Here is a 12,707-nt window from a genome sequence, read left to right as displayed (position 1 = left end):
TCTCCCTGAAACTTCGGGGGGCCGAGTGCCAACGTATTCGGCCCCCCGAAGTAGTTTCGGGGATAAATTCTCCGCCCCCCTGCCCCCCCCCGGATGGGACTTACCTTTCCCGAATGTCCCTCCCGGCGGCGGGTCCGGCGGCGGTTCTGTAGGTCTTCGACAGGGGCAGAGGCGACAGCTGGTCTTTCGACCGGCTGCCGCCGCCGCCATTCCAATAAAAGTAAAAAAAAAAAAAACGCCCCCGTGATAGGCTAGGTGACGATTAACGTAGCCTATCACGGCTAGATTTGCAAAGTCAGCCGTGATAGGCTACGTAAATCGTCACGTAGCCTATCACGGGTGACTTTAAAAAAAAAAAAATAAGCGCGTACGGCTAAAGGCGGCCCCCATAGGGAGCCGCCATTCGCGTTCCTTATTTGGTCGCTGTCGTCTACGTAAAGATTACGTAGACTACGGCAAAAATAAGGGCAACGCTATTTGCGTTGCCCTTATTATTTTCGTAGGGCTTATTTTGCCCTACGTAAAAAGATTTACGTAGACTACAGCGACCAAATAAGGAACGCGAATGGCGGCTCCCTATGGGGGCCGCCATTTGCGTACGCGCTTTTTTTTTTTTTTTAAGTCACCTGTGATAGGCTACGTGACGATTAACGTAGCCTATCATGGCTGACTTTGCAGATCTAGCCGTGATAGGCTACGTGACGATCAACGTAGCCTATCACGGGGGCGTTTGTTTGGGTTTTTTTTTTACTTTTTATTTCGCGGCCGGGCGAGGCAAGGCGCCTCCTCCCCGGCCTGAATTTCTGCCGAGCAAGGCGGGAAGCCTCCCCCCCGGCCTGAATTTTGGCCGGGCGAGGCAGGAAGCCTCCCCCCCCCTGGCCTGAACTTCGGGGGGAGCAGCGAAGCGCCTCCCCCCCACCGCGAAGCAAGCTGCGAGACCAGGTAAGTGGCTTTCGTGCACCCCTAAAATAAAGCTCCACAGACCCCCATTTTACCCTGGTTTGCATATAATCTTAAACCAGGATTTGTTTAGCCTAATTGTGGTTTGTCAGAACATCTGAACCCACACCAGGAAACAACACATTTTGAGTATTTTTGCAACAAGTCCTAATTTGAAACCATACTCTGAAGTTGGTTTACAAAGCCTAGCTTGCTTTTACTATGCTTTATAGTTATGACTGACCCTGAATTCTGGCTTATTCCTGGTTTGTTTCTGTGCCCCACCCATTTCACCAATCCACAGAGGTGTGAAGCGAGCGCAGATAGGCTAAACTGCTCTCTTTGCTTTCCCTCCCCCCAATCTCTTCATCCCTCCTCATTCTTCCTGGCAACATTCTTCTTTCCATGCCCAACTCCTCCCTGAGCAGAAGAAAGAGGTGCAGTCTGACTTCCAAACACCAAACCACATATTTCCCCCATGAAACATAACAAATACACCTTTCACAGAAGGGAAATTGGTGATGCTCAGAAAAACACACAGGCAAAACATGCACCCCACAAACACACATACCACAGCAAGCGAGCAAAAACAAACGCACACAGGCAAAACAGCCCTTGACTGCATTTGGGACACTAACTGAGTACTGGCAGGGAAACCAGGAAATGGCCAAACAAGCCACAAGATTACTTTGGCTTGCCCAACAAACCATGGTTAAAACAAATTTTACGTGCCAAGGCAGTGGTGACAGGAACCACCCTTATACAATTAAATGTTGATATGGAAACACTCTCCGTCAGATATGCTCTGAGTGCCCCTCTCCAACTATTCTTTGTATCACTTGCTAGCCAGATTCAGAAGTTCCCCCAAGAGAAAGGGCAAGCAACACTAATATTCCAACATCCCAAACCCCCACCTACCAGCCATGTGGGAGGGATGAGACAGAAAACTAAAGTGTGCCATGGGCACCTGTTGAAGGGCAGGTATAAATCCCTTAAATAATAAAATAAAATAAAGCCCTGACTAGGGAAACTGCAGCCTGCATGAAGAATTCAACTCAATTATGCAGAGATGAAGACCTGCTCAGAGTCTTGGGGTGAAGATGTTCTTTTGCCCTTTAGAACTTGACAGGGCTCTTTTCACTTGCATGGTGTCACTTTCAAGGCACAAACAGCAGTTTGGGGACAAAAGTGCTTTCTTATTTGGGAAAGACTCTACATGTTCTGTAGAAAGAATGTGAAAAGCCTGGGAACCAACTAAGAGCAAGCGAGGGAAAGACTACTGAGAAGGAAAGGTAAGGTGAATAGTTACAGAGGGGAAGTTGGACAGTACAACACTGTAACAAGAAGGCTGTGTTGATCCGCTAGTGATGCATAAGTGGAGCAGCTGATTGCAAAGCAGGTCGGGTGCAGCCTGTAGAATCTGGAGCACTTTTTTTTCCAGAATATGTGCCACAGCATTATACCTGGATGCCTATTTTCACTGAAATTGCAAGTGTCGCTGAAGTTGCAAATGTCAACTAATAGTTTGACCACAAGCTCAGGCTGCACAATCAAAAAACTGACTCTTGTGCTCCATCACCTTTGTACAGCAGGACAATGCAAAGGAAGATCAGCTCAGTTTTGCAAGTGAACACCTGCTGAAACTTTAAGCTATGTCAAATAAGCTGACATCTATTAAAAAACAAAACAGAAATACCACAGCCAACCTGTGGCATATTAAATTTCCATAGAATCATAAAATAGTAGGGTTGGAAGGGGCCTACAAGACCATTGAGTCGAACCCCCTGCTCAATGCAGGAAACCAAGTCAGAGCATCCCTGACAGATGGCTGTCCAGCTTCATCTTGAATGCCTCCAGTGTGGGAGAGCCCACTACCTCCCTAGGGAATTGGTTTCATTCTCGTATTGCTCTAACAGTCAGGAAGTTTTTCCTGATGTTCAGCCGGAATCTGGCTTCCCGTAACTTGAGCCCATTATTCCGTGTCCTGCATTCTAGGATGATCGAGAAGAGATGCTGGCCTTCCTCTCTGTGACAACCTTTCAAGTACTTGAACAGCACAGTCATATCTCCCTCAGTCTTCTCTTCTCAAGGCTAAACATGCCCAGTTCTTTCAGTCTCTCCTCATAGGGCTTTGTTTCCAGTCCCCTGATCATCTTCGTTGCCCTCCTCTGAACCTTTTCCAGCTTGTCTGCATCCTTCTTAAAGTGTGGTGCCCTGAACTGGACACAGTACTCCAGATGAGGCCTAACCAGTGTTGAGTAGAGGGGAACTAGTACTTCCTGGGATTTAGAAGCTATGCTTCTATTAATGCAGCCCAAAATAGCATTTGCCTTTTTTTCCAGCCACATCACATTGTTGGCTCATATTCAGCTTGTGATCGACAACAATTCCAAGATCCTTCTTGCTTGTAGTGTTGTTGAGCCACATATCCCCCATCTTGAAACTGTGTATTTGATTTCTTTTTCCTAGGTGCAGAACTTGGCATTTATCCCTATTAAATGTCATTCTGTTGTTTTCTGCCCAGCGCTCCAGTCTATCAAGATCACTTTGTATTTTGTTTCTGTCTTCCAAAGTATTAGCTATCCCGCCCAATTTTGTGTCATCTGCAAATCTGATCAGCATTCCCTGCACCTCCTCCTCCAAGTCATTAATAAAATGTTGAAGAGCACTGGGCCCAGGACTGAGCCCTGCAGTACCCCACTCCTTACCTCTCCCCAGTTTGAGAAGATCCCATTGATCAGCTGAGTCTGATTCTGTAGCCAACTGTGGATCCACCTGATAGTTGTTTCATCTAGCCCACTCTGAGATAGTTTGCTCATCAGGATATCATGGGGCACTTTGTCAAAAGCTTTGCTGAAGTCGAGGTATATGATGTCCACAGCATTCCCACAGTCCACAAGGGAGGTTACTTGATCAAAAAATGAGATCAGATGCATCTGGCAGGATTTGTTCTTGACAAATCCATGTTGGCTTTGAGTAATCACTGCATTGCTTTCAAGGTGCTTACAGATGGATTGCTGTATAATCTGATCCAGAATTTTCCCAGGGATGGATGTCAGTCTGACTGGTCTGTAGTTCTCAGGTTCCTCCTTTTTGCCCTTTCTGAAGATAGGGACAACATTAGCCCTCCTCCAGTCATCTGGCACTTCCCCCGTCCTCCATGATTGCTCAAAGATAATAGACAGTGGTTCTGAGAGTTCTTCTGCCAGTTCCTTTATTACTCTAGGGTGCAGTTCATCTGGCCCTGGAGATTTGAACTCATTCAAAGCAATTAGGTATTCCTTGACCATATGCCTATCCATCTCAAGCTGCAATCCTGCATCAATTTTCATTGATGCTGAAGCAAAAAACCAGGACAGAATAATAAATTGTAGCATACATCCAGAATTTCTGTGGCTAAGTGAAGAAAAATGAGATACATTTATTTATTTATTATTTTATTTAAAACATTTGTATCCCACCCTATATCATTAAGATCTCATGCCACTATATTCATAAGTACTGAGCTACAGCAGCTGTATCAAGAACGGGGCTGGTAAATTCCATTCCCCCATATTTCTACAACCTCCTATCTCCCACCCCAAACTCTGGAAAGACAACACCGCAGTACCATGCCACCCATTAAATGAAAGGCTTGTTTCTGCCTGTATGGCTATTTGCAATCACCAACTCAAGTGTCTATTAAAATGGCAGCTGACCATGGTAACCATATTTGGTACAGGGGTTAGTGTTTACTGAATGGAAATAATATTCTGCAACTCTGGGACTCCACAATATACCCATGAAAAAAGCTGGCTGGGGATGCTGGGAATTATAGACCAACACATCTGGAGGGCACCAGGTTGGGGAAGGCTGGCTCAACTTTATACTAGTGGTCAAAATCAAATATAGACATTGTTAATTGTAATCAAGAAGAAAGCCCATAATCATAGTAGAGATGTCCGTCGCTGGGGAATCCGTTGTGTCTAAACCTGACAGATTTCCACAGTATTTCCAATTCTGTAAGTGGGGTGGACTGTACCAGATTTGGCGGGGGGAACTCCAGGAAATTTCTGCACAAAAGGCAGCCTGAAAAAAATGAGTATTTGTGCAAAATGTGGCCTCGAGCAAATTTTTATTTGTGCAAGAAGGTGGCCTCAAGTAAATTCTCAGTTTTATCCTCTCCACATATTTACCCCAGTAGAGTCATATTCAGTATGCTAGAGAAGTGAAACTTACAAATATATTTACAAGAGGAGAATAGGCCTGTGTACCTTTTACACAAATAATAATTTGCTCAAGACTGCCTTTTGCACAAATAACAGTTTGCTCGAGGCTGCCTTTTGTGCAAATAACAAGTTACTTGGAGCTGCCTTTTTGCACAAACTGCCACCATTTAACAAAACCCGGAAATTTGCAGATTGGTTTGATCGCTATAGAACAAGAAGGCACCAGCAGAGGGAAACAGAACTAAATCTGGGGGGGGGGGGAGCGAGGGAAAATCCATTAAGCTTCACCCCTCAAACAAAATCCTCTGACATCCCTAGATCATAAGCCTTCATTGTTGAGACCTTTTGTTATATTTTTGTTTTTTCTTTATCCAAGAAAAGAAACAGTCATTAAGGGTGCAATCCCATGCATTGTTAGACAGAAAAGGTCCTACAACACCCAGCATGCCCCAGCTAGCATGGCTGGCTGGGTCATGCTGAGAGTTGTAGGACTTTTTTCTGTCTAAACATGCATAGGATTGTGCCCTAAGTTTTATGTAGTAATCTGTAATACTTTACAGTACTTACATTTTTTCACAAAAAGTCTACTATGCTTTGCTAGCATTCAATATACGATCAAAGCATTTAAGCCAAGTAAAAGCTGGCTTTTGCCCATCTTGAACATTTGGCAGATCTAGAAGAACAGCCTGAAGAGGCAAAAAAAAAGCCATTCTGGGTTTTGTGTGTGTGTTTTGCTTTTTCTAGTGCATAATTGGTTTTCAAGATTTGCCAAGACCCTTTTAAAATACTCAAACAAAAAGCCAGATTTGTTCCTAAGGCATTCTTCTTGTCTCTAATGTATACATTGTGGTGTATTAAAATAAAAATCTGTTTAAAAAAACACACTTCTTATAATTCATTCAAGATACCAGCCATAGCCCTTAAGAGGACATGGTGTTCCAACAGCTATGTGTGATAGAGTAGACTTCCCCAACCCGGTTCCTTCCAGATGTACTGACCTACAACTCCCAGCATCCCACAACCAACATGGCCAATGGTTTGGGGAGGCTGTTATTGAGCAATGTCACACTATATAAGATGTGCCAGCCTAGGAGCAACCTTATGTTGGCACTCAAGATGGCTGCATTGGTGGAGATGTTTAGGATTAGGATGCCTTTCAAAAAAAAATCAGACCACTTGCTTGTGTAATTTAATGCGTCTTTCTTCTCATTTCTCTCCATTTGTTTTACCTACCCCTTGAGGACCCCAGCCAGTAAAAACCAAGCCTGCTCTTATCTGCAGGGTACTTCATTTTCACAGCCCCATCCATCCAGGGTTCCACTTTTTGGTCACAGTAGAACTCAAGTTGAGTCATGTTCCGAACACCCTTGCTTGTCATTGTTCATGAAGTGAGGCACACATCCATATGACATACACCAGCCGTCCCCAACGTGGTGCCCTCAAGATGTTTTAGACAACAACTCCTGGCATTCCTGACCACTGGCCATGCTGGCTGGGGCTGATAGGAATTGAAGTCCAAAACATTTGGAGGGCACCAGTTTGGCAAAGGCTGACATAAACTTTTATTGTTCTAGCGGACAGGTTGGCCCTATTCTTTTGCCACACCTTCTCCAAAATCTGCAAGGGGCTCAATATTTTACAAGCAGCATTCCAGTTCAGCATCACACAATAAATCAAGCAGAAGAGCAAGGACGGTACTGATATGTGCTTACTAAGCTTTCAAGATGATTAAGAACCACATAAACCCATGTATATAAGTATAGCTTATCTATGAAATCTAAGCTCTGCAAAATATGCACCCAGAGAGAAGACAGTTGTATTATATACAACTGCAACAGCTGACTGGATTTGTTAACTCATCAGTCTAACAAACTTATCAGGGTTCCACAGAATACTAATCTATTGGTCACCTTTTACATATACATACATATATATACACACACACACACACACACACTTACTTAACAACAGGATATCGCTATTGTAAAAACAAAGTGGGCTACAACTGCTTAGCTAGCAACAGAACCAATAAATCCACCTTTAATGATGCCCCAGCCAGCATGGCCAGATTTGGGAAGGTTGCCTTAAATATCTGGTGCTCCCCCGCCCTTGCCCTATTTATTCAATATCTCATACATTGCACCTGTGTTTCACAAGTATATTGCCCGAGCAGGTTTTCTTCTCAATGTTTTCCTTCACTGCTATGTCCTCCTTAGTTCTTGACACACACAGTGTGCACTGTGGCCATGCCATCATCCCAATCACTTCTCCTCCATTCTGTGGCAAGGTGTTCCCAGAATCACATCTCTACCCAGGAAACCCAAGGTTAACTCACTGACCTCTCAGACACTGAGTTCCTAGTAAAATAAATTCTTGGGCAAATGAGAGTCAATGTATTTGCTCACTTAGCTCATAAGGGAGCCAGCTTTAGGAACTTTCTAAGAGGTTTTTAAAAATAAAATTAAGATTAAACTATGCTGGCAGTGAAGAACTATTTTGGCTTGACAGTGCATGTTGCTGAATCTTAGGGTGAGCCAGGGTTTTCCTAGGAAGAAGAAAAAGGAAAATTTGGAAGAACAATCCTATACATGATTACTCAGAAACCAATCACACTGACATCAACAGGGCTTATGGGATTGCAGCTTGAGTTTTCCAGGCAGTGAAGGGCAGCTGAGAGGTGTGCTCTGTAGCTTTACACACACACAAAGAGCACAGCAACTCCTGAATCTTACTCAAGTTTATGCAAACTAGTGCCATGCTATTCCTTTTTTTGAAAGGTGTTTATTAGTACCACTGACAGTACTATTGAAGCTGCAGGATTTTTTATCTCATTTCATTTGTAACTCCTGACATAACGTGCAAGCCTAAATCTTGGCTTATATTCAGAGGCAAGTAAAATCAATCAATATTGTTTGCTAACGTTATAGAATGCTGAGCCTCTTTTTCTGGGATCTCAGGACATGCTTAGCTGCTTCAGTGAAAATGCTGAATACCAACCATGCTGTTTTTATTTTTAATGACCATCCCTGCCCACCACAAAGATTTTTCAGTTTAGGAATTGTCAGTTCCATGGGATAATATATTTCTGTAAAATATCATGTCAGTATAAAACCCTGTTGGCTACAAAGAGAGCAAGAACAAGGAACATAGGAAGTTACTTATATTGAATCAGACCATTGGTCCATCTAGCCCAGTACTGTCAATACTGACTGGCAGTGGCTCTCCAGGATTTCAGGCAGGATTTCCATTCCTACCTAGAGATGCCAGGGATTGAACTTGGGACTCTCTGCATGCAAAGCATATGCTCTGCCACTGAGCTATATTTCCATTCCCCTCCAGACCTACTATACATTGGGCAGAATCCAATGGTGACTGCCCACACGCAGCCAGCCCCACCAATTCTGTTCTGCAGGCAGCACCCACGGCTTGCAGAATGGAGATTTAGTACTTCCAGGGGCAACCCGAAACAAGTGGAAACACTTGTTTCTGGAATAGGCCAGCCAACAGAGTTCACATAAGGGAGCTCCACTGACCTGCCCGGTTCCAGAAATTAGTGTTTCCATTCATTTCGGGGCTTCTCCCCGGAAGCGCTAAATCTCCATTCTGCAAGTGGTGGGTGCTGTTTGCACATGGGACAAAAGCAACAGTGGGCCCTGCATGTGGACGGGCAGCATTGGACACTACCAATTTTTAAAAAATACAATGCTCACAATTTCAGTGTTTCTCCCATTCACAAATGCTATTAACATGACCCAGAATTGTCTTCTTTCTTTCTATGACTTTCACAAAAACTCTCCTCTTCTGAAAATCACACAGTAGCCACCAGGTATCTTTGTTTTAAAATGCTAGTTCAAGGGATAACAGATCTGAGGTCAAGAAGCCAAAAATTGAACACCCTAGCCAGATGGGTTATGGTCCCAACAAGCTTTAGAAAATGAAGCTGAAATCCAGGACACAGTTATGCAGTTTAAAGCCCACTAATTTTCAACACATATAACTGTGCATAGCCCAAAAACCGTGATATTCTAGGAACTCCAAGTCTCTCTGAAGTGAATGGGAGCTAATCAACAGCACATCTATCCTTTATATAATTCAAGCAGGAAACAAGGGAGAAATTCCTAGGGATTTGCACTCTAGGTTTTTAAAACCAAGGAAAGTTATATCTGTCACTATACTCTAATTTCCAAATTATCGTGCCCACTACAGTACTTATGACAACAATTCAATTTTTAAAACCCTTAGGGTACAACAATCCTATGCACTGGCTGAAGAATGCTGGTAGCTGTTAAGACTTTTTTCTGTCTAAACGTGCATAGGATTGCACCCTTATTCTCATAAAACTAGAGCTCTTGACTCTCTACATGAGCCTGAGTGTCACTTTACTTGCCCTGTCCGTAAGAATAGAGACATTTTAGAATTCATTATAGCTGCTGCTGCCCTAGCATAAATGCCTATGCCCTCCTATCATCAGAACATTTCTATACTGTCAAAGACCTAGATGTTCCTATAGCAGAACTGAATTATTACAATTAAATCTGTGTTGTTATTATTATTATTATTATTATTATTTTCCTGTGGAATTAGCAGTGAAAATTAATATAAAGTTTATCAAGAAATCTGGTTTTCCATTTCTTGTGCCTATTGCCCAATACACGGAATCATGCAACTTTGAAGTTTGCAGGTAACATTGTCACCAACATCAACTAATAATTGACCTGGTCAACCAAACCATCCAATGCCAGGTCAAACCACATGCACATCTTCCTTCTGCCTTAAGTTACCTTTAGTCCCTTTAAAGCAGGGGTGCAGGACCTCAGGCCTGGGGGCCACATTGGCCCTCCTGGGGTGCTAATCCAGCCCCCCAGGATTCTCCAGGCAGCCCAACTCCTTTCCCCCAACCACCAATAGTCCACCAATTGATTGGTGGTTTCCTGGTGTTGGCATAGTTTTTTCCCTTCTAAGGTTGAAATGCTTCCCCTAAAGCTTAGTTGCTGGCAATAAGAGCTTTAAGCTAAAATATGCTGGGGGAGGGGGGTGTTTTGGTGCTCTGGCCCCACCCTTTTTGCCTTTGGTCCCACCCACCAATGGAATTCCCAAGAGCTTCTCTGAAATTGAATTTGGCCCCTGGGTTGACAGAGGTTCAACATCCCTGCTTTAAAGGCAAAAAGGAGACACAGGTAACGCTGCACACAGCTTGGATACTGTCTTCAAAAATAATGTATTTTGACATGGTCGGAGACACGACAATTCAATTACAACTCAGTCCCCCTAATTCTTGATGGAAAAGCAGTCCACAAATCACCTGAATTAATGAATGATGCATGTAAATCCATTCCCCCATGTTCGCCAGCTAGACTGTGTGGAAAATACCCTTGCCAGCACTTATAGTGCACCTCCCTGGAAGGTGGTGGCACTTACATGGTGGTGCTATTGATCACATCATCTGCCTGATCCATGTGTGCAGCCAGTTTCAGATATATGGTTGTGGCATGGGACACCTGCTACAGAGAATTAGTTTATTGGGTAGGAACCACATCACAGTTTTAACCATTGGAGTGTGTGCTTGTGTGTGTGTGTGATTGACACACACACACACACAGCTGGGGCCACTAGTCACCAACCCCAATAAAGGCTACTGGTTCCCTAAGAAAGCATAAAGATAGAAGCCAGTCCCCATGCTGCCTGTAATATGCCTGGTTCATGGGTCAATAAAAAGCCACCATGTGAAATGGCTCCCAGCATTCAGTTTCCCTACTCCAGAAGGAAGCTGTACAGAGGAGTCCACCATCAATCCCTCTAAGGCCAGGAAGGTTTTTCATCCACATGCCAAAAGCAAATCCCCACTGAGTTCAGCACATGGTCTGTGCTTTCACACAACCAGCTCAACCCACCACAGGATGCCTCCTATGAGTATGCCTAGGCTGACTCAAAGTCACACTTCGAATGCCAACAACTATCTGGGCAGAGATTCCTAAAACCTATTAAAATGGAAGATCATCACCAATACGTTAGGCACTCTATGTCAGTCTATACACTGTCACACAAATGTCCTCAGAGCAACAGAACAGGTCCCTGCTGCCATAATGTTGAGCACGATTTTCAATATCACAGGCTGCCTTATACTAGCCCTCCCTGCATATGGTTATGAGCCCTGAAATAAGATCTTTATGGTCCACTACCATAAAGGTGATCTACACCCGGAGTGAGCAAGCTTAGGATCTCCCCACCCTCCCCCGCGTAGAACCTGAGATCCACCAACCAGGTTAGAATTAAAGAATTCTGAGCCCAGGAACATATGCTGAGTGCCCAAACTGAATGCAGCTCACCATCCTTCCACACACAAAAAGCCGGGTTACTATCTAAGCTTTTTTCCATTTCAGCAGTATAATTTAGGGCAAGGTGGAGAAAGTCATTTTGTTGCTGCTATTGCTAAAGAATTGGGCGTCGGAAGAAATCCTTGCTAATCTACTGGAAATCCCTCCGAGAGCGACCAACAGATCCTTCTGCTCAGCCCTGGTCTCCATGAGGGTTCAACGGTGGGTGGGGTGTCAATAAAGCATTAACGACGATCACCCTACCTATAGAAAAGGCAAAAGAAAAACCGGGCGGGGAGGGGGGAGAAGTCCAGCTATGACCCTCCATGGAGCCTTTGCCCGGACCGCCTGGGAGAAGGTGCCGCCGCCGCCCCGTACAAGCAGCCCTGCCGCAAAGGTGCTCGCGCGCGGGGCGCGGGCAGCCCGGGCTGTGGCCCTCCTCCCCGGCTCCTTACCAGGCTCGTGCTCGCCGGGGTTGTCGGAGACCTCGATAACCAGCAGCTCCCTGCCCTCGAAGCTCCGGCCCACGGTGTAGATCCTGCTGATGGACGGGCACTGCAGCCACACCGACACCAGCGCCTCCCGCAGCTCCGGGTAGCGGTGATACTCGAAGGAGATGCCGTCCGCCTGGCTCAGGCGCCGCCTCCGGTTCGCGCCGCCGCCCGCCGCCGTTCCAGGCTCGTCCGCTCGCGAGCCCGGCGAGCCCAAGGCGCCCAGCACGCCGCAGAGCGCCAGCACCAGCGCCCAGCCCCGACCTCGCCCGGCCATGCCTCAGCCGGAGGGAGGAGCGCGCCTTCCTCGCCGCGGCTCTCCTCGCCGCCGCCGCCGCCGCCGCCGCCGCCTGGATCAATGCAGGCTGGGCTTGGGCGCGCGCGCTCTCCCTTTCGCTCGCTCGGCGCTCTCCTCCTTCGCAGGCGGTGGCTAAACCTGCGCCATCCAGGAAGCGGCGGCGGAGCCAGATGCTCGCTCCGCAGGCTGCACTACTCGCTGCAGAGCCAAGGGGAGACGCAGGATGTACCACTGCCGCGCAGGGGATACTGAGGTGACGTTCTTCCACGCGCCGCCGACCGGGCTGCAGCGTGGGCGCCGGCGGCGTTTACCTCACCCAGCGCGCCCCTTAATGGTCCTGAAGTCCCTCAGGGCGAAGGCGCGCGGCGACGCCTGGCCCACGCGATCTCTCGCCCCCCCCCCCCCCGTGCAAACATTAAGGAGCGATTAGCGCCCCTGAGGGACATGCTGGCAAGGG

General features: G+C 46.1%; 1 protein-coding gene across 1 annotated transcript in view; it reads right to left on the bottom strand.

Moving 5' to 3' along the window:
* The window catches only part of CPE (carboxypeptidase E), a 105,858-nt gene extending 93,406 nt beyond the window's left edge, over nt 1–12,452 (bottom strand). Inside the window, exon 1 of the mRNA XM_084856396.1 lies at nt 11,917–12,452. Within this exon, the coding sequence (XP_084712522.1) occupies nt 11,917–12,229 (313 nt within the window). The 5' untranslated portion in view covers nt 12,230–12,452. The remainder of the gene's footprint in view (nt 1–11,916) is intronic.
* Between the last annotated feature and the right edge of the window lie 255 nt (nt 12,453–12,707).

The sequence above is a fragment of the Heloderma suspectum genome, chromosome 5, assembly GCF_057233095.1.
Source record: "Heloderma suspectum isolate Gila_16-S chromosome 5, 16-S_ref, whole genome shotgun sequence".
Taxonomy (NCBI): Eukaryota; Metazoa; Chordata; class Lepidosauria; order Squamata; family Helodermatidae; genus Heloderma; species Heloderma suspectum.
The sequence above is the reverse complement of the archived record's forward strand: the minus strand, read 5'-3'. Positions and strand labels throughout refer to the sequence as shown.